This window comes from Myotis davidii, unplaced genomic scaffold (assembly GCF_000327345.1).
Source record: "Myotis davidii unplaced genomic scaffold, ASM32734v1 scaffold107, whole genome shotgun sequence".
NCBI lineage: Eukaryota > Metazoa > Chordata > Mammalia > Chiroptera > Vespertilionidae > Myotis > Myotis davidii.
Genome location: NW_006383012.1, coordinates 6144188 through 6168433, shown reverse-complemented (window position 1 = coordinate 6168433; position 24246 = coordinate 6144188). Strand labels below are relative to the sequence as shown.

The window sequence follows — 24246 nt, the reverse complement described above, 5'->3', positions numbered from 1 at the left end:
ACCTGCTGTCTTTTTCTTCCGATGTATTCTCCATAAGACCACCAGAGGGATTTATCCAGAATACAAACTGGGGGAAACAGGGTGTAATACTTTCAACAATAAAGGTTAAAAAACACACACCAGAATACAAACGGATTGTGCTTTAAAATTTCTCCAGTGCCTCACTGCCCCCAGGACTCAGACCTGGTGCCCCTGACGACGCCCGGCCTTGCCATTGTTCTTTGACTCAGGGCTGCAGCCAGGGCCACCATCCCTTCTTGCCTCTTTATGGACTGGCCTCTCTTCTCCAGAGGAACTCTTACCCTTTTCCTCAAATTCCTGCTCAAGTGTTGCTCTCTCATTGAAACAATGACTTCACTTCTCTGTTCATCATTAGTTCCTCCTTTCTCTCTTCCCTAGAGAATAAGGACCTCTCTTTATTATTATTATGTCACACAGTCAAGTGACTGTGTCTCTCCTTCCATAGACTACATGTACCTCGGGGGCGAGTGAGTTTATTCTTTCATATGCAGCCTTAGCATAATGCCAGGCTATTCAAGTAATATTCTGGAAAGATAAATAGTTTCAGTAACTCACAGATGAATTTTAACCTTTCATACTAACTGCATACAGTTATAGGACTAAGATGTATATACAAAAAATCCCTCATTGATGAGAATGAGTACATTATATTTATTGTATAATTTTTGTGATAACCGATATAAATTATTTAAACTTGCACAATGTTCCTGAAATTTTATCTAATATTATATAAATACCATAAAAAAGTGAGTATATAATAATAATAAAAGCATAATATGCTAATTAGACCAGACAGCCAAACAACCTTCCAGACGACCTACCAGACAAAGCTGGGGCTGAGAGGGCCGAGGCAAGCTGCTGCGGCTGCAAGGGCCAAGCCCGTCGTTGCATGAATTTCATGCATCGGGCCTCTAGTGTTAATATAATATGTTTATATTTTAACTATTAGTGTTTCCACAGAGCTGATTTTTACTTAGGTTAAGAAGGAATATTTCGTTAATTATACAAAAGTAGGTAAAGATATTTAAACACAATTTAAAAACCATAAGCTTTCATTTTCTAAGCTACTGAAGACATTCATAAGGTTTGGAGAATGATTGCTTTCATGATTAACTTTTCACATTTTTCTCTGTAGTTGGAATCTGTCAATATAAATTATTGATAGTTAGTTTCTAAAATATGGAGACTTTTTTATTATACCTTTATATAGTATTTTTGAGAGACTTAGCCATAGATGGACTATTAAAGTACCCTTTCTCCCCAACTCATGGGACAATGAAGGTAAGTTTCAGTCTCCTAAGTTTATCCTCAAAAGAAGAATTTATAGCCCTGGCTAGTGTGGCTCAGCTGGTTGGGCGTTGTCCCCTTGTTCCTGGCAGGGGGGCATGCAGGAGGCAGCTGATTGATGTTCTATTTTCACATCTCTTTCTCCCTCTCTCTTCCCCTCTCTCTAAAAAAATTAATAAAAATATTTTTAAGAAGAATTTATAAGTCCTGATTTTTTTAGATGAATTTTATATCCCTGCGACGTTTCTTCTCACATGTGACTATGCCATCAACAAATGCTTCATCCTGAACTTTTCATTGTTACCTGGGAAGTACTAGTTTTTCCATTCAGTTAATCCATCTTCTCTTCATGTTTTCAACCATCATGGATAAGATCATACAAATCTTAGCAAGTCAGCTGAAAGATGAGGCAGGCTTTTGAATGAACATCCAGTAGCCAGCCAGGAGGAATACAGCTCCCAGGCTTAATGACATGTCTACTGAGAGTTTGCAAAATTTTCAACAATAAAGATAATTTTTTAAAAAGTTTGCAAAACAGGAAGAAAGAAGGAAGTTGAGGGGGGTATTACTCCTTTTTCCAAGGGGCATTCCCAGTGCTTCTCATCTCCTCCACAGTTCAGATCAGGCATTTGAGAGCAGGTGCTCAAATAGAGTTTAATGAATAAATGAATGAACGCTGCCAAAGGCCAATTCCTTCCCTACGTAACTTCAACACTCTCTGATGATGGTGGTCTTGGATCCTTCAAAGAAAACTTTTTGATGGAAGAGGGAGAATAGTGCCCTTCGGGGCAAGCTCCCCGAAACCTCCATCTCCCCGGGGAAAGAAAAGCAGAGGGAGATGAAATGCTCCTCACAGAGTCCCTGCTTTGTTCCAGGTGTTATGTCGGTGTCAGGTATTTTACCTATTTTAGCTGGAGAGGTGGGGAGGACACGCTGGGGCAACAGAAGCTAAAACACACATTCATTAACAGTGTGTGACCCGATTTCAAAAACAGGGCACATTCCCTGGTGATCTGTAAATATGCTAATGAGACAATAACCATATATTCTTTCCCCTGTTAAATGTTTGGGCAAATAAGATTGAAGAGCAATGTCCTTATTCATAGCAATAGGATTTTTCACTATTATTATATTCTCTCCAATTTCCAACAAAGAATTGAGGTGACTTACAATGAAAGGGACAACAAAATAAAAACAAAGGTATAATTTAACCCTGGCAACCGTCCTTAGGTAGTCATTACTGTGCCTGCTTTTGTTTAAGGAAGCAAAGTTCAAAGAACCCAACTGACCTGCCCAAGAGAAATAGAAGAGGATATAAGAGAATGTAGGAGAAAAAGCTCGATTTGATAACAAGCCTGTTCTCTCCAAAGTTTATTCTAATATATCGACACTCTTTAAGCACATAATTAAATAAATCCACCAACAAAACTTTGTTTTTATTTTGTTGTCCCTTTCATTGTAAGTCACCTCAATTCTTTGTTGGAAATTGGAGAGAATATAATAATAGTGAAAAATCCTAATGCTATGAATAAGGACATTGCTCTTCAATCTTATTTGCCCAAACATTTAACAGGGGAAAGGATATATGGTTATTGTCTCATTAGCATATTTACAGGTCACCAGGGAATGTGCCCTGTTTTTGAAATCGGGTCACACACTGTTAATGAATGTGTGTTTTAGCTTCTGTTGCCCCAGCGTGTCCTCCCCACCTCTCCAATTGTTTTACTAAATGAGGAAGGGTACCTACATGCTGGCAAACTTAGAGAGTGTAATTACTGATGTCTTTAATATGTGCTCTAATATTATCTGAGGGCAATTTTAAGCAATTCGGATAATGTTCTAATAGAAGAAAGTTTTCCTAATGGAAACAGTTTTTTGCTATCATTTTCAGCTTTCTTTTGATTATGTGAATTGATTTTTTTAAAAAGGCTCCAAAGGCATCGTCTTTGAAACTCCACCTGAAATAGGTCAGCAGCTTACTCCGAGTTGTGCGGTGCAGCATGAAAGGCCGACTCTATTTTCTCAGGACTTCGCTCCTCAGGGGACTTCCCATGGATCATTTCTCTTAGTAAAAAAGCATCCATTGACCGAGCCTATCCTAAAGCTAACAGACTGAGCTTTCCATGGGGAAGCAACAGCAAATTGAGTGCAGCTATTGACCAGCCTTCTGTAGTTAAAAATACAACAAACTGTATACCGTGTCTGATTGATTCTTGAATTACTAGCCATTTTCATGCTCTGCTGGCAACACTTCCTACTTGATAACCTTTTAGACAAGACAAAAATTGCAGCCACTACCATCTCTCTTTGTTACCTGTTATCCACTATATACAGATACATATATACTAGTACACATACATACTATACATATACATAAGAATATTTCCTATATCAGCGCTAACAAGAAATTGTGATCTTATATATATTAAAATATATGTTTTGTTTCTCCCCCAAAAAGTGTTTAAAATTCAATGGCTTAATTACAGTGATAAGCCAATATTTATGTTTATCTTTCTTTCAATCAAGGATAATAATAGGGATTGATATGCCCTAATAAACAATATAATTAAACTATAAACTATTTTATTCAATATTAAAAAATCTTCTAGATGTATTATTTAGGAGTGCTTAAATACAGTTATGAATTATTTTAACTTAAAGGTCAGTATCAATGAAATTATAAAATAATAAATATATTTTATTCATATATTGGGGGTTTTTTAATAAGAAGGAAAATGTCATGTAATTATAGAAAAACATCTATGGGATAGTATTGCATGCACTAGAGCAAAAAAATCAAAATTGACTTCTTCACTCCTAAAATTTCATTAGTATTTGTAAAATTAAAAACGAAACAAAACTGCCCTAGCTGGTTTAGATCAGTGGATAGAGCGTTGGCCTGTGGACCAAAGGGTCCCTGGTTCGATTCTAGTCAAGGACACATGCTGGAGCTGCAGGCTCAATCCCCAGTAGGAGGCGAGCAAGAGGCAGCCAACCAGTAAATCTCTCTCATCACTGATGTTTCTAACTCTCTCTCTCCTTTCCTCTCTGAAATCAAAAAATATATATTTTTTAAAAATTGAAAAAACATAAATATATTTAGTAAAAATGTAGCCTTTTCTTTTGTAAGGACAGTATGGTAATGAGCAGTGTTTTTGTGGAATCTTAATTGAGAAAATTACATGTAATGAAGTCTACAGAAAGAATTATATATAAACATTTCCCTTTATTGTAACTAAAATTCACATTTTTTATTTCTGTAAATTTTCATCAGAACAATTTCATGTTGAAATATTTAGTGACTATATCATAAAATACCTTAACAATCATCATGTTTATCTTTTAGTATCAAACAGAATATATTCATAAGAACCTAACTAAAATGTGGCTGTACTAAAGTTTAAAGCAGCGGCTCCCACTCACTGGTTCTCCTTTGCTCCCACAAGAGGCCCCTGGTCACCCCCAAGCAGACTTTTGACAATGTTCGGAGACATTTTTGATCGTCACAGCTGGAGCAGAGGTGCCTCTGGTGTCTAGTAGGTACAGGCCAGGGATGCTGCTCCACATTCTCAAATTCACAGAACAGCCCCCTCTCCCAAAACAACAACAACAAATCATCAGGCCACTATGTCAACTGTGTCAAGCTGAGAAAAACTGGTTCAAAGATAGAGGGAAATCGAAACAGAAGAGCATTTTAAAATGCCAATTTCCTCATGACAGGACATATCGTCTAACTACCCAGAACACTGCAACTGCATCAGCAGTACAGCATAAGGAGGGTTAATGTTCAAAATGGCATGCATCTCGGATGGGGGCAGTGTCAATGCCTATCTCGATTGGCTTCTGTGAAAGCTGAATAGAGCATTTTAAACTGTAATACAAATAATTTGCTATTGATATTATCACAATAACACAAGAACATAAAAATAATTGATTCCGTTACAAGTGTTCTACTTCATTAAGTAAGAAAATGAACTAATTTATTTTAACATACTTGTACTTATGCTATCTATGCCTATAAGAATTAAAATATAAAAGGGCTTATAATTACATTAACCTGAAATCTTTTTACTATTGATAATAATGTCAATGATCAACAACTACCATCTATGGACTGTACTTCATGTTCACACCATCATGAGAGCAGGTGTCATTTCCCCTGTTTTGCAGGGGTAGGGAACCTTTTTTCTGCCAAGGGCCATTTGGATATTTATAACATTCAAGGGCCATACAAAATTATCAACTTAAAAATTAGCCTGCTGTATTTGGTCAAACATTTAATTAACTCACCCCTAATGCTTTGGCAGGGCTAGACCAAATAATTTCGAGGGCCTTAAAGGCCCATGGGCCAGATGTTCCCCACCCTGGGACAATCTAGATGAAGAAATGGAACCATAGGTAAACTGACTCACCTAGTACAGTATAAGGTTAAGCGAAAGGAGGGAGTCCCCAAGATTATCCTTCGCCTTTGACCAAACTCATACAGATCTGGGCATCTCATTTTAATAAAGTACTAGAGGCCTGTTGCACGAAAAGATTCATGCAATTGGCCTGGGTCCGGGGTGCTGGAGTAAAACCGGTGCCGCTCCGGCCAGAGCCTCCTTCAAAGCCCTCGCTGCTCGGGCGGAACCGCCTTCAGTCTTTGCTCCCTCGCTTCCTTGGCGGTTAATTTGCATATCTCGCTGATTAGCCAATGGGAGGCGGAGCGAAGGTATGGTCAATTTCAATCTTTGTCTATTATTAGATAGGATTAGACATTTTCTGTTTCTGTGGAATGTTTCTGTGGAATGACCACCATATAGTTTGTTGAAAAGGTAGCTCTGTTCCCAGTAAAGACTCCCAATCTGTAGGCCAGGCCCCAGTGGCATTGGGGTTTTTCTAGTACAGAGTTTTGGGGAGGAGTCTAGGAGTTCTTCCATCAAGCATAATCTGTAGATTGAATAAATAATACAGTTTGCTCATATATGTTTGATTGTTTTTGAAGTGGTTGGGTATTATATTACTCACTTTTATGCTCTAGTGTCTAGCAGTGTTCCTTTCACGTCGAAGGTAATCAATAAATCATTATTTAAAATGTGTAAATAAAAAAGTTGGACAGTAAATCACTGCTAGAATACTTTATGTTCAGATAGCAATGTTGAGTTTGCCATTTAAAGGTAGCAAACCTTGTCTGATCAACATGAACTCTGGGTGCTAGACGTGGGAGGTATTTCTTACCTCTACTTTATAAATACGGAAACTGAGGCTCAGAAATGCATAAGTTATTTCTCAAGGTCGCATAAGTAAATAGAAGTGGAACTGGAATTATGTCTTCTGACTTCAAATTTAATGTTCTTAACATTAGAGGTAAAATAACTACACACCTGACCTTGATTTCATTCCTCCTTATTTTTCTTTCAATTCTAAAATAACATTCATCCAAGAGATGTACAAAGTCTAACCCTGATTAATAATGACATGAACCAATTATTCACCACCAAAAGAAATGAACGAGAGCTGAAATAACATTTTCAAAAGACCAATTTTTAAACATTATTCTGAAAGTGATAATATTAATTTCATGTCAGAAAGTGGTATTAATTAAAAAAACACAGTGAGGTATTTGTTCAACATTTTTAGTGCCGACATGTCTTTTATTTTTATACTTTATTTATATTTTTACCAAAAAATTGTGACACCTAATTGCAATACATACACACACACGCGCACACACACATACGTGTGTATGTGTGTATACATATGTGTGTATGTGTATGTATATATATATATACATATATATATATATATGTATATATATATATCTGTATGTTCAGATACTACCAAAAGACTATACACAAAAGAAGCCCACGAGCTGGCAATGATGTTTATATGTACAATTAAGAGCTCAAAAATATGAACAAGAAGTTGGAATTCTTCATTCACTGTTTCTAGTGAGAAAGGAGGAAAGAAAATAAAATAGATATGACAAAAAAACAAATATTAAATTATTGTAACAATATGGCTGAAGTCCACTGTTTTCACATTTTAAAAGTATTAGCAAAGTTGCTCCCCTAATAAGGCAATGTGTTTTAATTTGTTTGACAATATATTAACTGACTGATTAATTTAAGAACATCAATTTCGAATTTGAGCTCTGTTGTTCATCTTGAAAGATTCATTATAATATTTATAGTTTAAATCAGCTTCATTCTGATTATATTTAAACTTCACTGATGCTAATAAATTGCCTTACAATTTTATTGTTACATTATAGATCTATCACTTAAGTATGTTTTACGTAAACTAATATACATTTGTACCTAATAAATGAACATTCTGAACCTAGATGGCATGCTCATTTCCAGAATTAAGGTTCCTAAGGGAGAAAACAAAATGTATGCCTGTGGAAGCTAAACACAATGCTATATAATCGATTGGTTCACTTAAAGGCATTGGCCATGCTCCCTCTGATGACAGATTAAGTAAATATGAGAGTAGACAGCACCCGCATTATGGGTATTATACTGCGTATTGTAGGGAGGATTATGAAAATTGGTCATGCTCTAGAGTAAGCAATGTAGATGAAAATGCTTTATGAGAAATGTATTTACAAAGAGATGGAGGGAAATATTTACATTAATTCTATAAGTGGTGAATAAATGGTGACATATAGAGTAAATGAAAACCAAAATAGTATATAGGATTTTCCAGGAGCAGAAGAGAGTCCTGACCTTTAAAAATAGCCCAGATTTTCAGATAGGTTTATTCTTTAGGCAAAGAAAAATTTCTATTTGGCTCATGAAATGGAAAAAAACAAAAAGTGAACAAGAAGAAACTATAATCCCTAACAACGCACAACAGAGAGGCAAAAGCGATGCTGCTTAATGCTAAAACTCTGATCAAATGAATTATAGGTCAGATGAGCGGCGGGACCTCTAAGTTCTTCTTAATTGTATAAAACAGCCTTGAAGCTTCAGAGCAGGTTAGACTGAGCTTCAACAGGGTGGACTTGCCCAACGGTAGGTTTCTGGGTTAAACCACACCAGGCGATCAATGAACACTACATTGTACACGATTCACAGGCTTGGCTTACAAAGCTAGTGGGGACAGTCACTGTCGGAGCGGCTTCGTGCAGAGGGGCTACAAAGAACAGAGAGCTGTCAACGGCAGCCTGTTCTCCGCTGATATTACTATTCCCACCAGTGACAGCCTCCAGTTCTGTCTCTTCCTACCGCTGTAAAGTAAAAAACAAGGGTATGTCTAATACAACACAGGGCATGACGTTGTACTTGGGTGATATTCATTACACCTGCTTTGGTTAAAATCACCCCCTTAATAAGCAGTTGGTGATCTTTCAAGTCATTTGAATCTATTCAGAATTGGTACCACTGAGTTACTGATCTAGTTTTCTCACCTGCAAGAAGGGACTCACACCTTGATTCCCCCCATACCTTTTTTTAAACAAAGAAGTGATAAAAATAAGTAAGAAATACTGCTACCAGTGACAACATAGATGGACCTTGAGAATATTATGCTAAGTGAAATAAGTCAGGCAGAAAACCTAAGAACCATATGATTTCACTCAAATGTGGGACATAAAACTGAAACTCAAGACATAGAGGACAGTATGGTGGTTACCAGAGGGGAGGGAGTAGGGGGATAGTAAAGGGTAAAGGGACCAAGTATGTGGTGACGGAAGATGATTTGACTTTGGGTGGTGAGCACACAATGCAATATACAGCTCATGTGTCAGAGAAATACACACTTGGAATCTATATAATCTTATTAACCATTGTCACCCCAATAACTTTAATTAAAAAAAAAACAAATAAGAAAATGCTTACAGCTATTGGAAAGAATGAAGCAGAACAGAGACTGAGGGTGTTCTAGCTACAGCTGTAAGATCATCATCCTGGCACCAACCTGGGAGAATAAACAGCAATGAATTTGAACCCAAAGCTGCTATCCACAGAGGTGATATGACAAGAGGAAAAGGCTGCGGACTGTGTTTTGTTTCCTCTCTATCCATAATAACTACGTTCCTATCAAAGTGAATACCAACTCCTACTGCTCATTACGGCTGTCATGTTTTTCACAGTCTCATCTGCCTTATAATTGGAATTCTTATTTTAACAGCATTATCTTAATGTTATTGCTAGCTGTGGAATGTCTTGTGATGAGTGCAACATTAGAGTTAATTTGGCCCTACATCTTTGGTAATGGATACTGTCTAGAATATAATTAACTATAGCTACTCATACTTGGACTGAAATATGTCAAGGTTACTTCCCCAATTTTTGTAGCTTGTCACAGGTGGCCCCTACCATGTTTGCTTATCATTTCTCATATCTGACTAACCCCATTTTGCTCATGGTCTTTCCATTAGAGTGGCAAAAATCAGAATTCCTAATGATGTGGAGTTTCTTTTTCTTTCTCTCTTTTTATTGTTAATTAAAGCTGGTTATGCCTTTCAGTTGAGCTTCCCAGTGAGAAAAATTAGTATTCTAATAAGAATTAAGAAAGTACTTCTAGGATTATAGTCAATGTGCAATTTAAAAATATAATAGAGTAAATAAAAAATAGATCAAAAGACCTATATTGTTAATTTAAGTAGCACCTTCCATTAAGCAAAACCTACAGTTCTTATAATTTAATGTCGCAGCAATGCTACTAAAGCAATGATATACATAATATGCTAATAAAGTAAAACAATATCACTTAATGAGTTTTTATTCCCACTCAGGTGTGATGATTTCCTATTGCTTATTGAATAAGTGCCTGGAAGGATATACCTAGCAAATACTTTACAATTTACACACAAATAGGATAAACCGAAAGAATAAAAAAACCTTCGAGATAAACACAAGTATTAATTTTTAAAATTTAAACATTTCAAAAGTTATTTTTCCAACACTAAAGTGATAAACCAAGGACTCTGAGATTCAATTAAAATTTAATCTTTGACGCCTGGGACTTGCTTCATAATAATCACTAGGGGGGCGGCTGAGGAAAGGAGGGCAGAGATGCAACAAGATTAGCTCTGAGTCACCAATTGTTCAGGCTGAGAGATATGATTCAATTCTCTTGTATACTTAAAATGGCCTATTAGAAACGCTGCAAATTCATCTTAGATTTTAATATTTTATTTCTTATTTAATGAAGTCATTTCACTTAAAAAGGACCTCCGAAGCAGCTGGAAAAACACAACTGTTTTATGAAGGTATTTTTCCAAAGCTGCATTTCCAGATTCTTGTTTTACAGGCACATATTAGATACCCCCCTGCTCCCTGCCTCTTATTTTACAATATTCCTCAGTTAAATTCTGTGAACAAACTGACAATTGAAAATAAGCACACCTATAAATGGGTAGACAAGTTCCACCTACATAGAAATGCAGGCCTCCTCAAAACCAAATCCAACAATGACGTCCACCACACACGTATTAGAATGACAAAACAAAATACAAAAATATCAACAGTACCTCATATATAATTTCTTTCTAAGATGGACTTTCCATGATGAAATATGTAAAGATGATACTGGGTCATTTTTGCTTTTGTTTCTTAAGATGTATTCGGGCCCTGGCTGGTTTGGCTCAATGGATAGAGCGTTGGCCTGCCAACTGAGGAGTGTGCAGGAGGCAACTGATCGATGTTTCTCTCTCATCATTGATGTTTCTAACTCTCTCCCTTCCTCTTTGAAATCAATAAAATATATTTTTTTAAAAGAAAGAAAAAGACGTATTGGGAATGGCAATGGTCTTAAATAACAGCTTCTTCTCCATGAAAAATTTTACCTAAACTTTACCTATGTTATATTTAGTTTATCATATTTTTACATGTCATTAATGGTTCAACCAGAGCCTTTCATAATGAACCAAAAATTAAAAGAGGCTTATACAATAAATACCAACAAATTAAAAGGCTTAAATATGAACAAGCATCTCTGGTGTAAAAGTGTAGAACTATAACTCTTGATTAAAAGAAAAGTGTAAATTAAGACTTGAGGTAAATCTTCATATTAAATATCCTAAATTTTAACCCAGTTGCTATTTTATTTTCTAAGCAAAATATGGGAACGTATGAAAATGTTTACCTAGAGTATACCATTATTGGTTTCTTAGATTCTACGTTTAAAATATCTCGCACAATACTTCCAATATCTGGAATTTCACTTTATAGGATTTCTATTTGATTTAATGGTATTTTATAGAATTCTTAGAGTCAGCTATTTCATTGAGGATATGAACCTGATCATATTATCTACTAATGCATGTAATAGAAAGTAGAAAATACAAGTTAAATTACTAACCCGTTTTAAATGAAATGTAAGCAAATAGAAACATCAACTTAGTGTAATAACAACTGTCACAGGGAACTATAGCCTAATAAAATATTTAAACAAAAATCATAAAATAACTATTATATGCTGCCACCACACAAGGATGCTCCAAGATAATCTAAAGATTAGGAAAAGGAGCCAAAACTATAACTACTTTTGTTGCTGTTAACACTGATTAACTAGTATTAAGATATTCATATTAGTTTGATGTTAATATAGTAAGCATTAATATTTTAACATATATACTAGGAATGTGTGGTAAGTACTTGACAGTACTCAATGCCTTACTATGTTTCACAGTCTGTATGTTCTGCTGAGCACAGGTTTTTTTTTTTATGGGTCCAATATACCTGTTTTATCTGAGGGTAGATGAAGGATGGGGGTGGGGTTGGAAATTCAGTCTTTTACTCAGAGGTGGAACACTGTCCCCAAGAAATGCTAAACTGTACTTATTACTTTCCAATAAATGATATTATAGGCTACTTTACATAGCCACTTCTTACTTGAAAGACTGCTGTATAAAAATAGTTCATGCTACCATTGCTTAACTGTCCTTAAGTAGTGCATTGCTCTACTGAATGACAGCCAATTGGAATACAGGCGATCAGGGTCATAAACCTTTTGTAAATGTTTCTCTTTATCATATCAGACAGTGAGAGGTGAAACTGGATTTATCCTCTTGCTGGTTTTGTTCATTTTCATCTTTATATTCTTTATATGAGTCATAAGAAGCTCAAAATAGTCCAGTGGGATTAAAAAATAAATAAATTGATGCTCAGAAAAACCATAATAAAACTGCAGAACACCAAAGACAAAGAGAATTTAAGAGTTATTGGGAAGAAAAGCTGGATAAACTACGAGGAAATGACCATTACACTGTTAGATTTCTCAGTGTGAGCATGAAAGCCAAAAGCTAGAACAATTTTCATATAAACAAAATGGTTGAGTATGGCTCTCTCAATGCAACGTAAGTAGATGCTTAACAAAGTGCAATTCAAAACATTTCTTATATTGTCGGCAAGAAGGGGATGCTCCAGGCCCTGCGTGAGCCTGAAGAGGAGGGTGGTGGGAAAAAAACCCAAAACCAGAATGTAAAATCTCATGGAGAATAAACTCTCGATTTTCTAAAACTATGTACAGGCAAAAGGAAAATGTTACTGGAAGGAAATAATTTCTGGCAGTGACTACTTATGGGTGGTAGGATTATGGAAGATTTTAATTTTATTTATTTCTGTATTTTTTTCTATAGTGATGATTTATTACTTATATAATCAAAATATGAATGGTATATGTTAATAAAATAATTAAAACACCAGCTATATTACAAGACAGCTGGAACACTCTGAAAAATAAGAAACCCTGGGAAAGTAAACACGCTGCTCAGACCAGCTGCTGGGACTGCTGTCCAGGAGGCAGCGCCGGGGCGTTCCTGGCTGTGCCCGGCAGCAGGAGCTGGGCTCATGCTGCCCCTGCCCGAGAGTGAGGGCAGCCTTGCTCAGCCGGCGAGGGGCTCACTGTGTCTGCCCTGGACTCACACAATGCCCCTGTAAGGGTCTAGGGTATCTAGTGGGGATTCCAGAAGGAGAGAGAATAAAGAAAGAGTAACCAAAAGTTAGCCAGAATTATACAAAGCAAAGGAGAGCAGACTTAAAAAACTGCGCAGAGTGCCAAATAGGAGAAATTATACGTATCAGAAAGAAATGTAAGAACATTGAAAGTAAGAGAAAATTCTGAGAGGTGCCAAAAAACAAACAAACAAGTACAAAGAATCAAACCGACATCAGGCTTGAGACAATGGCGTAATATACTTAAAGTTTCGAAGAAGAGATATTTGATACTGAAATTTATATGTAACTAAACTGTTACTTACATGTGAGGACAAAATAAATATATTGGTAGGCATTCAAGGTTTCAAAGAATATGCCACATAAAATTTCTCTTTGAAAAAATCTCATGAAGGATTTACTCTAGTGAAATATGAAATAAATCCCTGTGTAAAAAACTAGATATAGAAAGTTAAAGAGAACAAAGAGAGTTCACTGTTATTTAAACATGTCATAATAAAAATAAAGACACTTATAATATATGTATCAATTATTCCATGCACTTAACAAGGGGTGGGAGGAATAGTGGGGGCTGAGAGCATGCTAAAGTATAAATTTTGCTTGCGATGGACTAGGCAGGAATGTTTATTAATGAGCTTTAGACACTGATAGGGAAAAATAAGCATCATTATGAATCTTGAGAAGGAATAGCAAAGAGAAATACAGAAACAGAATATGAAATGCTCAGTTTAGTAGAAGAAAATCAATTTATCCAAAATAAATTGGAAAAGGAACAAAAAAGAAGCAAGGCTACTAACAACCACAACCACCACCACCACCACCACCACCACCACCACCACCACCACCACCACACACACACACACACACACACTGAAGTCGCCAAAATAAGCCTTGGTGGAATAGTAATTATTGTCAGTGTAAATAGATTACCAATTAAAAGACAGACTCGCAGAGTGTTGGGTGGGGGGCGCGGGGTGGATAAAAAGCTAACAGTTTTTTCTACAAAAAATAGGTGTGAGACAAAAGGAAAAGAAAATGAAAACAAAGGAATATAATAAGGACTAACAGGGAAATATGAACTAAAAGAAAGGAGAGGTAGAGCATTTAGAACTCTACCAAATAAAATTTATGGTTAAAAACCATCACAATGAAAACAAAGGAAATAAAATTTAGAAAAAATAAGAGAATAATTATGAACGCATATACACATAAATGCATCCTTGAACACTATTAAGCAGCAATTGACATGTATATGTATGTTAACCACATTTGTTCCTTAAATCTGTGCTTTCTAGTTCTTTGATTAGTTCTAGTCCTCCTTGGCCTTTGTGTGTCTTATTTACATTCATCATTTTTCTCCTTACTTGAGCTTTAGCAGTAAATGAGAATGTTATAAATAGTTGAGAGAGAAAAAAGAGGTTGCATTCAAATAGTCCAGGTTTTGTTGAAATATTTTTACTAAAGCTACTTGAAAATGGGGTCAAAATGAAATGAAAGCACTTACTATAACTTTCATTTAACCATTCAGCCTCTCTTCTCATTTCTCCCCCAGTAATGGGAGTCAGACACACAACCTTCCTAATGTTCCAAGCTTCCTAATGTTCAAGTAATCTGTAAGCTGCACAAGTTAAAAATCAAGCAGCTAAAAAAATCCACAGACAACTGTCCTCTAAATACTGGCCTTTGTATAGCGCCCATGAATCAATTATATTTATTCCTAAATTTTTGAAGGAGTCTATTTTTATAGTCCTCGATTTTCTTGTAGAAAAGCAAAATAGCAACCTGAAATTAGTCACATGAGGGCATTTTATAAAAGAGAATAAAATTATTTCCAATCTACATTGCGTCTTAATCTTCCTACTTAATCAGCTTACTATATATAAAATATAAATACAAAAGTAATAAACATACCAGCAAATTACTCTGCCTCTAAATGCTTTGATTAGTCACTAATAACAATCTGTGGAGTTTTCCTCTTTGGAGATTATTATTTTCAAAAAGCATCTCATGCATTACTTCAGGATCCTAATTCCACATTCACTTGCACATGACGATTTCTCCTTCACCATACTCTATTTCTGCATTTGCAATAAAAGAATATACTAATACTGTCATTACCACAAATAAAAATTCTCACTGTATTCTACAATTCTCAACATTCAAAAGTGAAACTATATAATTAAAATGCAACCATCTCCACCCACCTTTTAGAGTCAACTTTGTTAATACAGAAGTGAATCATTAACTAAGGAGCATTGGGTATCCAAGGACTAAATATAGTCGCTTTGTTTCTTCCATCATATATATATTTTAAATTCCTTTGGCTCCTATCTGTTGGGAAAAGGCTGTCAGGTGAGCCTAGGCTAATAGATTCTCCAGTGGCTTTGTTAGGGCTCATGTCATACTATTAAAACCATGTGCCTTGAAAATGGCATAATATATGTAGCGGAATCCTGTCAACTCTAGATAATCAGACTCCGTTTGGCTGCAGGAGCAGATGCAGATTAGAGAAGAGATATGAATATGCAAATCACAGCGGCCCCCTTTCAGCACCGCTGCTCCTACCTCTAATGGCCCCCGCAGAACGTCCGCTCGTTCGGCTCCTACTTCCAGTGCCACGTCCACAGAGGCGAAGGGACGGCTGGCCATCTGCTGTCGTTCTCGAAGCAGTTGCTGGCAAGAGTTAAAAATGATTTGTTTTAAAATAGGTTTACACACATTACATTCAACAATATCTTGTTCTATTTTTAACCAATGACAGTCAAAATTTAAGAATCAGCTAATGCACATATTCATATCTACATCACTCAACATGAAAATTTTTTTTCTCCATGGCCTGGATTACCAGTACATGCCATAGAGGCTTTAAGTGAATGACCTACAATGAATGGCCTGCAATGAACTTCTCCCTGACCTCCATCCAGCAGGCCTAATGAAATGTGCTCAAAGCATTTTGAAAACTTCCAGTAAGAGGTGTTGCTTAAGTGAGAAGTGCTATTATGATAATGGCCATGCCAAGTTTCTCCCGCTCTAACTCATGCTTTTGTCTTAGCTGAAAGCAAACAACAGTAAAAATGTTTAAGGAAAGTTAATGAAAAGTTGTCAGAATGCGTTAATAGAGATGAAAGGAACATATGCCTTCCAAGACTAAGCCTGGTAAGTCATCAAGGTCCCCTATCCATTGCTATGGAACCAGCAGTTGTTACTGACAGCATTTAGAACATTATTCAAAGCCTCCATGTTCATGGTTTGAAATGAGGAATGAGTAGTAGTGTGTCGCAAAAATTTTGTGCCACAGTTCCACCCCCAGATATTTGTTTCTTTCCCCATTTGCCTATTCTGGGCTTTGGCCAAGCTAACACCAATAAACTAGCAAGTCCCAACCAATGTTCAAGCAACTTTATATTTCTGCCTCTCCTTGAAATTATAATATTCACTAAGTCATGATAAGAAAAAATTGATGACCGGCACTAGATTTTGCAAATTGCGCCCTTCTCATTCTATACAGCTAATACAACTATTATTAAATATTAAAAGTGGATGAGCAATGCAATTAAATACCCTTTCAAATGAGAAGAAAACTGTATCACTGAAGAAAGGCAAAACCCTTGAACACAATGAAGGGCTTCATTATTCACTGGGATTTTTTAAATTCACTGGCATTAACTTAAAATGCTAACTGGTCTATGAATGTTTATGTATAGAGTACTGAAATGTATCATTCATAAAATTCCCTTTTAGATGATGAAGGGATGCCAGGCAATGCCTGATGGCAGTTCATTATCTAAGATTTTGTTCTAACACTTGTGGCACAGCAGTGATGCTGTTCATGAAATGTGTAGCTAAAACAGAACTTGAGGCCTTGCTTTGTTATTATTAAAAAGAGACCATCCACGTGCCAATATGGGATAAAAATAACACAACTATTATGGAGCAATGGTTTTTCTTTTAAAAAAAGAAGTAAGGAAGATGTACTAAAACATTTAAAGTAAACATAAATGCGATCTAAATCTCCAAATTATTAGCTTTAATATAAACTCAAAATTTATTTAAAATACAGCTGCTAGCAAGTAGAGTCTTATTTGTGCCTTTCTCAATGGGAGAGGCCAACTGATCTGAATAATGTCTACGCAGAATGCAAATGTAATGTTATTTCAAACTAGAGGCTCAGTGCACGAAATTCGTGCATGGGCCGGGTCCTTAGTGGCTGCTGGCCGGGGCTTCCCTTCCCCCGGGCTGCTTGCCACCAGCCACCACGGCCCCCTGGTCGAACTCCTGGTCGAGCTCCAGGTCGAGGGGACAATTTGCATATTAGGCTTTTATTTTATAGGATGTCAAGGGACACCAACTATAGAAAACATCATGCTCTCTGTCTCTGGTAAAAACACAAATGTGCGTGCGCTCACACACACTATACAAAGTAACTTTCCTATAGTAATATGCAAATAGCTTTGAGAAAATTGTAAATTATAATTTAGGTTTGAAAACAATTTCCTAACATTTGTATTAAAAAGTTTCTTTATTAATACTAGTTGTCCTCGGTTAACAAATGGTAGCTCATACAATTACATGATTTTTAACAAAATGAAGTTTCTGTTTCCTCATCTTACCTTTATCCTACACTTAAAAGGTCTGCAAAATACAATTAATAAATAGTCAATACCACAAACTGTAATATAAATCTATAAATATTCCAAATTTACTATCTCTGACAAAAAATAGTTTCTGAAATATATTATTGTTACCCTAACATTTATAATAAAGAAAAATCAGTGACAGTCATAGTTATTGTTCATCTTTTTATTTATTAGAATACAAAATTATTTTTTAAAATTCCAGTTTGTCTTCTGAGCTTTGCGTTTCAATTATTTTTTTTAAGAACTGAATGCCTAGTATAGTACTCTTTACAAAGAAGGAAAAAAATAACAATTTTCTTGCCCAGTATCTAACCCTATAGTTTGTAAACAACACACATTAAGATAAAATTAGGGCAGAAGGTGATATACAGTGCAGGACACAAATAAGGAATTAACTGGATGAATTTACTCCAAGGTACTCAGGAGAGGGCTGGTTCAAGGACTCTAGCCAGCATACTGAATTTCTGACTTTGAGAAATTAATGTAAATGTTCTGACTGGGGATCTTTGAGGTGATGGCCTAAAATAATATAATGGGGTGACAATATTATCTGCTACGAATAACTGGCCCTCAGTATCAACAATTGTCCCCCCCTTTTGCCACTTAGTATCTGTATGCATTACTTCCCGGTTTTTGCCCCCTCTATGTCAAAACAAAGAAAAGATAAACAGCAGGCTTACAACTTAAAATTTTGTCCAAATTTAATATAAATACTGACAGGTGATCTAGCTGCACTTTATTCAGAAAGACCTGAATACCAGTTTGTATACTTGTTAACTATTTCAGCTTAATTGAATTATTGAGACCTCTCGAAGCCTCAATTTTCCCCATCTGTGAAGTGGGGACATTAACATTGCCCATACCTACTCCTATACCTCAGAGGGTTGTTCTAAGTCCCAGTTTCTCCACCCACTACCTAATGGACCATAACCAAATGAGCTTTTAGGTCTTTTTCATGCTTATTCCCTCTGGATAAAAAGGAAATAATAATATAAGGTTGGGACTAATGAGATAATGCAATCGGTCTGCTCAGCATAGAGGCTGGCACACTGTGAGCACTCTATGACTATTCATTGGTACAATTATTATGTCAAATTTCAAGCACTAATTTGGTCTTTCATGATGGCACACTAATTACCACAGGCCCGTTTCCTCCAGCACTAGTGACACATTTAGCTCTACTGGTCTCCCTTTTAACAAATGTTGCAAATTCATGTGACAGTTGGAAAATGTCATGATTGTGGTAAAATAAATTTAGATTTGGAACTGCTTTCTGCAAATCGCAACTAAGAATGATAAAAACTCAACCTAAACATTAGAAGAATATAGAGTACTTTTTAAAGAACTTTAAAAAATAATTTATTTTGTGATTATGATTTTTATATAAAATGAAGCCTAACATTTTCTACATCCATATAAGAAGCCATATAACAGATGATCTGTTTTATAACTAATCTGCTATTGCCAATTATTCAACAGACAAATAAAGCCAGAAGAACAAATTGATCGTAATACAATAGATAATAATCATGCTGCCATAAACATTGTTGTGAAGAAAAATTAAAAATTAAAGAGATGTTCTTAGTAACATGTTTGTTGTCCGTAACTGTTTTACTATTCAAACCTCTTACAAATCTGAAATTAAAAATAAAATAAAAATCGATGCTTCAATATGGCAACCAAGAATATTAATTCTATCAAGTATATACATATGTATTTCTTCTACTCAATATTACTACTTCAATTATTGCAGCATTCTCCAAATTTCATACTAGCCAAATTTTCAACCACCCTAAAACCATACAAACAACTCCCTAATAGATTTTAGGATAATAATCCATAAAAAACACACCCAACAAAATAGTAATTAACTCTGTCCCCAATTGCCTTCATATCTCCTTCTTGCTATGTTTAGGTTCTATTCATCCTTCTCCCACTTCCAAAAGTCCTTCACCCCACCCCAAGCTTGACGTGATCATGATTCTTATGAATTATTTATTAGATTAGTGTGATGCCATCTTTTTATATCTTCATGCTTCTCTGAAGTCTTTAATGCACATATCTATGTTTATTTGGTTTTTATTCCCTACAGCACATAGTTGGCAGTCAACAGTATCTGATAAATGAACAATGAATGAGTGGATTAAAATATAAAACTCTGTATCATGTGAATGTGAGTGAAGACAAGTTATGAAAAAACTAATTTCAATTATGAATTAGCCTTTAAAACTATGATATGTCCTTTATTATTTTAGAATTTATGTCTTATCCTCCAAAGTAAGTGGATATTGATTTTTTTAGGATGGGACAATTTTGTGGACCTTTATCTCAAATCAACATCAAGTTTCATATTGCTCCTCATCTACCTTATCGCAATACTGAGATTATAAAAAATATCAGCATAAAGTCATCATAATACATTCTTTTAAAAAATATATATATTTTTTTATTTGATTTCAGAGAGGAAGGGAGAAGAAGAGAGAGAGAGGAAAACATCAATAATGAGAGAGAATCATTGATTGGCTGCCTCCTGCACACCCACTACTCGGGATTGAGCCTGCAACCTGGGCATGTCAGTGCCCTTGACCGGAATTAAACCTGGACCCTTCAGTCCACAGGCTGATACTCTATTCATTGAACCAAACCAGCCAGGGCTACATTCATGTTTTTTAATAAAAATTATATTCCTAAGTTTTTGGAAAGGTATAAAAGGAGCAATCAAAATGATTTATTGTTACTCTTGAGTTTGCATCATAAAATGAACGTGTTTAAGTTAGATAGAAATTAAGCAGCATTTAATAAAAAAGAGTATTTCTCTTACTAACACAAATACATTTACAGAGTAATATAAATAATCAATTTTGTTCTTTTGGAGGAAGTAAAGAGAAGTTGCAACATATTTAGTGTGAAATTCTATCATTTTCTATAACTATATATGCAAGGGACAGTCCTCAAACTCTTACTTAGAATACTGGGAATCTTTGGCTTCTAGACTTCTAGTCTGAATTGGTTTTTACAGATAATGACGCTAGTACCCTATGGGAGTGGCTTGTCATAGCATTTTGCTTAGGTTACTTCAATTACTCTTTTCCAGGCTGCATTTCATAAGGCTCCAGATGCCATACAGTGAGTGCGCTGACAGATCTGGGCAAAGTGAATTGAAAACAATCTGGCATGGATTCGCTGTTCTAGATGCCATTTAGGACATCTGCGATTCATGGGAAGAGGTCAAACCAGCAACTTTAACAGGAGTTTGGAAGAACTGTCATGGATGACGCTGAGGGGCTCAAAACTTCAGTGGAGAAAGTAATTGCAGATGTGGTGGAAACTGCAAGAGAAAGAAACTTAGAATTGGAGCCTGAGCATGTGACTGAATTGCTCCAATCTCACATTGGAACATTAACAGATGAAAAGTTGAGTAAGAAAGTGGTTTCATGAGATGGAATATACTCCTGGTGAAGATACTGGGAACACCGCTGAAATGACAACAAAGAATTTAAAATATTACATAACCTTATAGTTGATAAAGCAGTGGCATGTTTTAAGAGGACTGACTCCAATTTTTAAAAAATGTTTTACTGTGGATAAAATACTATCAAACAGCATCTCATGCTACAAAAGCAGTGTTCAATATGGTAAACATCATTGTTGTCTTACTTTAAGAAATTGCCATAGCCACCCTAACCTTCAGCAATCACAACCCAGATCAGCCATCAACATCAAGGCAATAGCCTCCAACAGCAAAAGACAATGACTCACTGAAGGCTCAAATGATGGTTAGAATTTTTAGGAATAAATTTTTTTTAGACATAATGCTATTACACACTAAACAGTCTACAGCAACTTTTATACACACTGAAAAATTGTGTTACTCATTTTATTGTGATGGACTGGAACCAAACCCACAATATCTTGAGGTATGCCTGTATTTATGTAGCCTAGATTTGAAAGCCTTATTATCTATTTCTTAGTGGGCAAACCTGAAGGTATGTAAAGATATTGCAGAATTTTGGAAGGTTACTTCAGGCAATTTTGAAATTAAAATTTGGATTTGGAATCCTTTCTTTGTTGACATAGATGGCATCACTGATTTAGACTTTGCCAAAGGTGATCTCACTTCCGGATGAAAGAAATCATACAGAATGGCTTCATCTAGAAGAGTCAAAAACTCAGCGATTGCTTGATACAAGACCATTCTTTCTGGTGAGCAATAGGAAACACAATAGACCATTGCAGGGCGGCATTTCATTTTGATTGTTTTGCACTTACTGGAATTAAAATGAAAAGCCAAAAAATTAAATGCTTATTGCCAATTTTAAAGATTACTGAGCCCTAAAAAACCATAATTAATAGTACATAGATGCCTTATTTGTCCAACCTATTCTTATATAAACAAATAAAAATTTTACAGAAAAAATCGCTATAGGAGACATGAAATTGATGGAGGACAGGGAGGCAGTAGAGGGAGGAAGTGCTTTGCAGTGATCACAGACCTCTGAGGAAATGAAATGACAGTTGACCTGATTCCTTAGACACTCAGTCAACATAGGCATGTGTCCCCCAACTCAGAAATCTAACATAGAAAAGTGTATTTCTTGCTCATAGAAAATCTTCTCTAGGTCCAGGTAACTCCCGTCTGGCAACTCAGCAATACAGACGGCTGCGATCTTGAGGCTGTGCCATCTCAACCCAAGAACTTCTTGCATGTGAATGAAGAAAAGAGACTAGTGAATCCTGTATGGACTTCTCCATGCCTCAGCCCAGAAGCGACATATATCACTTCTCAGAAATAGTCACACGGCCCACCGAACTACACAGAGGCCAGAAACAACCGGGGACAGCGGAATTCTGGGTAAATGAAACAAAGGAGGCCAGGAAAGAATATTTCAGGCAGAGGGGTCAGCAGATGCAAAGTTCCCGAGGCAAGTCTGAGCTTCAAGTGTTCAAGAAACAGAGAAAAGGCCGCGTCTTATTAAGCAAGGTGGCAAGGAGAAGAACTGTCAAAAGATACTTTGGTTTCATCAAGGTTAAGAGAAATTGGCCGGCCAGTCTGGCTCAGCATTTGAGAGTCGATCCAGGAACCAAGAGGTCACCTGTTCGATTCCCTGTTGGGACACATGCCTGAGGTTATGGGCTTGATCCCCAGAGGGGAGCGTGCAGGAAGCAGCCGATCAGTGATGTTTCTCTCTCTCCAATGTTTCTATCTCTCTATCCCGTTCCCTTTCTCTCGCTCCAAAAATCAATAAATATATTTTTTAAAGACTAAGATAAATAGAAATAACATATAAAAATCATCAAGCCCCACAGGATCCAAATGAATGTGTTTCATTATTTTTTAAAAAACATAAGTTCTCTTCGTATTGCTCAGAGAGTCCTTTCCTATAATGTAAGAAGTAGCTTGGAACAAAAAGGCTAAAGCAATAGGCATTACTATCCAAATACAGTTATTTTAAGACCTAACCCAGAAAACAGCAACAGCAGTTAAACTCAATACAATGAACCTAGCTCTCCCAAAAAGCATCAAAAGGTCAATTTTGTATGTAGCCTTCTTTAATACAAAAGGCCAGGTGGTTGTAATTTATCTGAGCAAATCAAAATGAGCAAAAAGATGAGTACTGAAAAGGTCATTTAAAAGCTACATCCCCAGAATAAATGCTTAATATATATTACTCCTCAAAGAGCAAAATGGAAAGCTCGATAATTTCAAATTTTGAAACTTGCACTTGAAAAAAAAAATTCCCCATATAGAATACCCTCACTGTCCTATTGTGGTGTATGTTACTTTCCCAAGATGCAGGTCTAAGTTGTAAGAGCAACACATATCCTCCTCTCAGGAAAAGCAAATTAATGTCTTTGACATCCAAGAGGTACACAATATAATCAAGTCAACCTTGATGAGGGGAAATATAAAAGCAGCTGATTACAATAGAAATGACACATCGACTCCAACTGTGCATCAGAAATTTATGACTGGAGGTTCTTGTTACAACAAAACTCAGATCAATTCTTCCATAGTTTCTCCTTCACTCCTTAAGAAGTAATTCACTAAGGAAAGGTATTTTTTTTCTTCCCTGATTCTGGGAATCCATACAAAGTTCAAGATTCAATTCTGAACCCCAGCATGCTAGCTTTTAAGTTAAATTCTAAATGCAACCTAATCGGTTTAGCTTTTTCATTTAGTGTATAAGGAGTTAGTGCTGAACATTTACGTAGTTTGTGACAGTAATTTGAAAGTTCTTAAAGAGGTACTTAAGTCTTCCTGGAGACATAAACTCAAAAACCCGCATTTTCATCTTAATCAATATTTTAAAAATATTTTTTCCCTTTAAGGGAAATGTGATTATTTTGCTATTAGCTAATGGAGTCATTTTCAATTCTCTGTTGAAAAACTCAAAAATGGTTCTTTTGTAAAATGT

The 24246-nt window shown here is 35.9% G+C and overlaps 1 protein-coding gene across 1 annotated transcript in view; it reads right to left on the bottom strand.

Moving 5' to 3' along the window:
• Nucleotides 1-24246, bottom strand: part of ATRNL1 (attractin like 1) — a 443329-nt gene that overhangs the window by 161639 nt on the left and 257444 nt on the right. The window contains exon 29 of the mRNA XM_006778755.2: nt 15759-15866. Coding sequence (XP_006778818.1) covers nt 15759-15866 — 108 coding nt within the window. The remainder of the gene's footprint in view (nt 1-15758; nt 15867-24246) is intronic.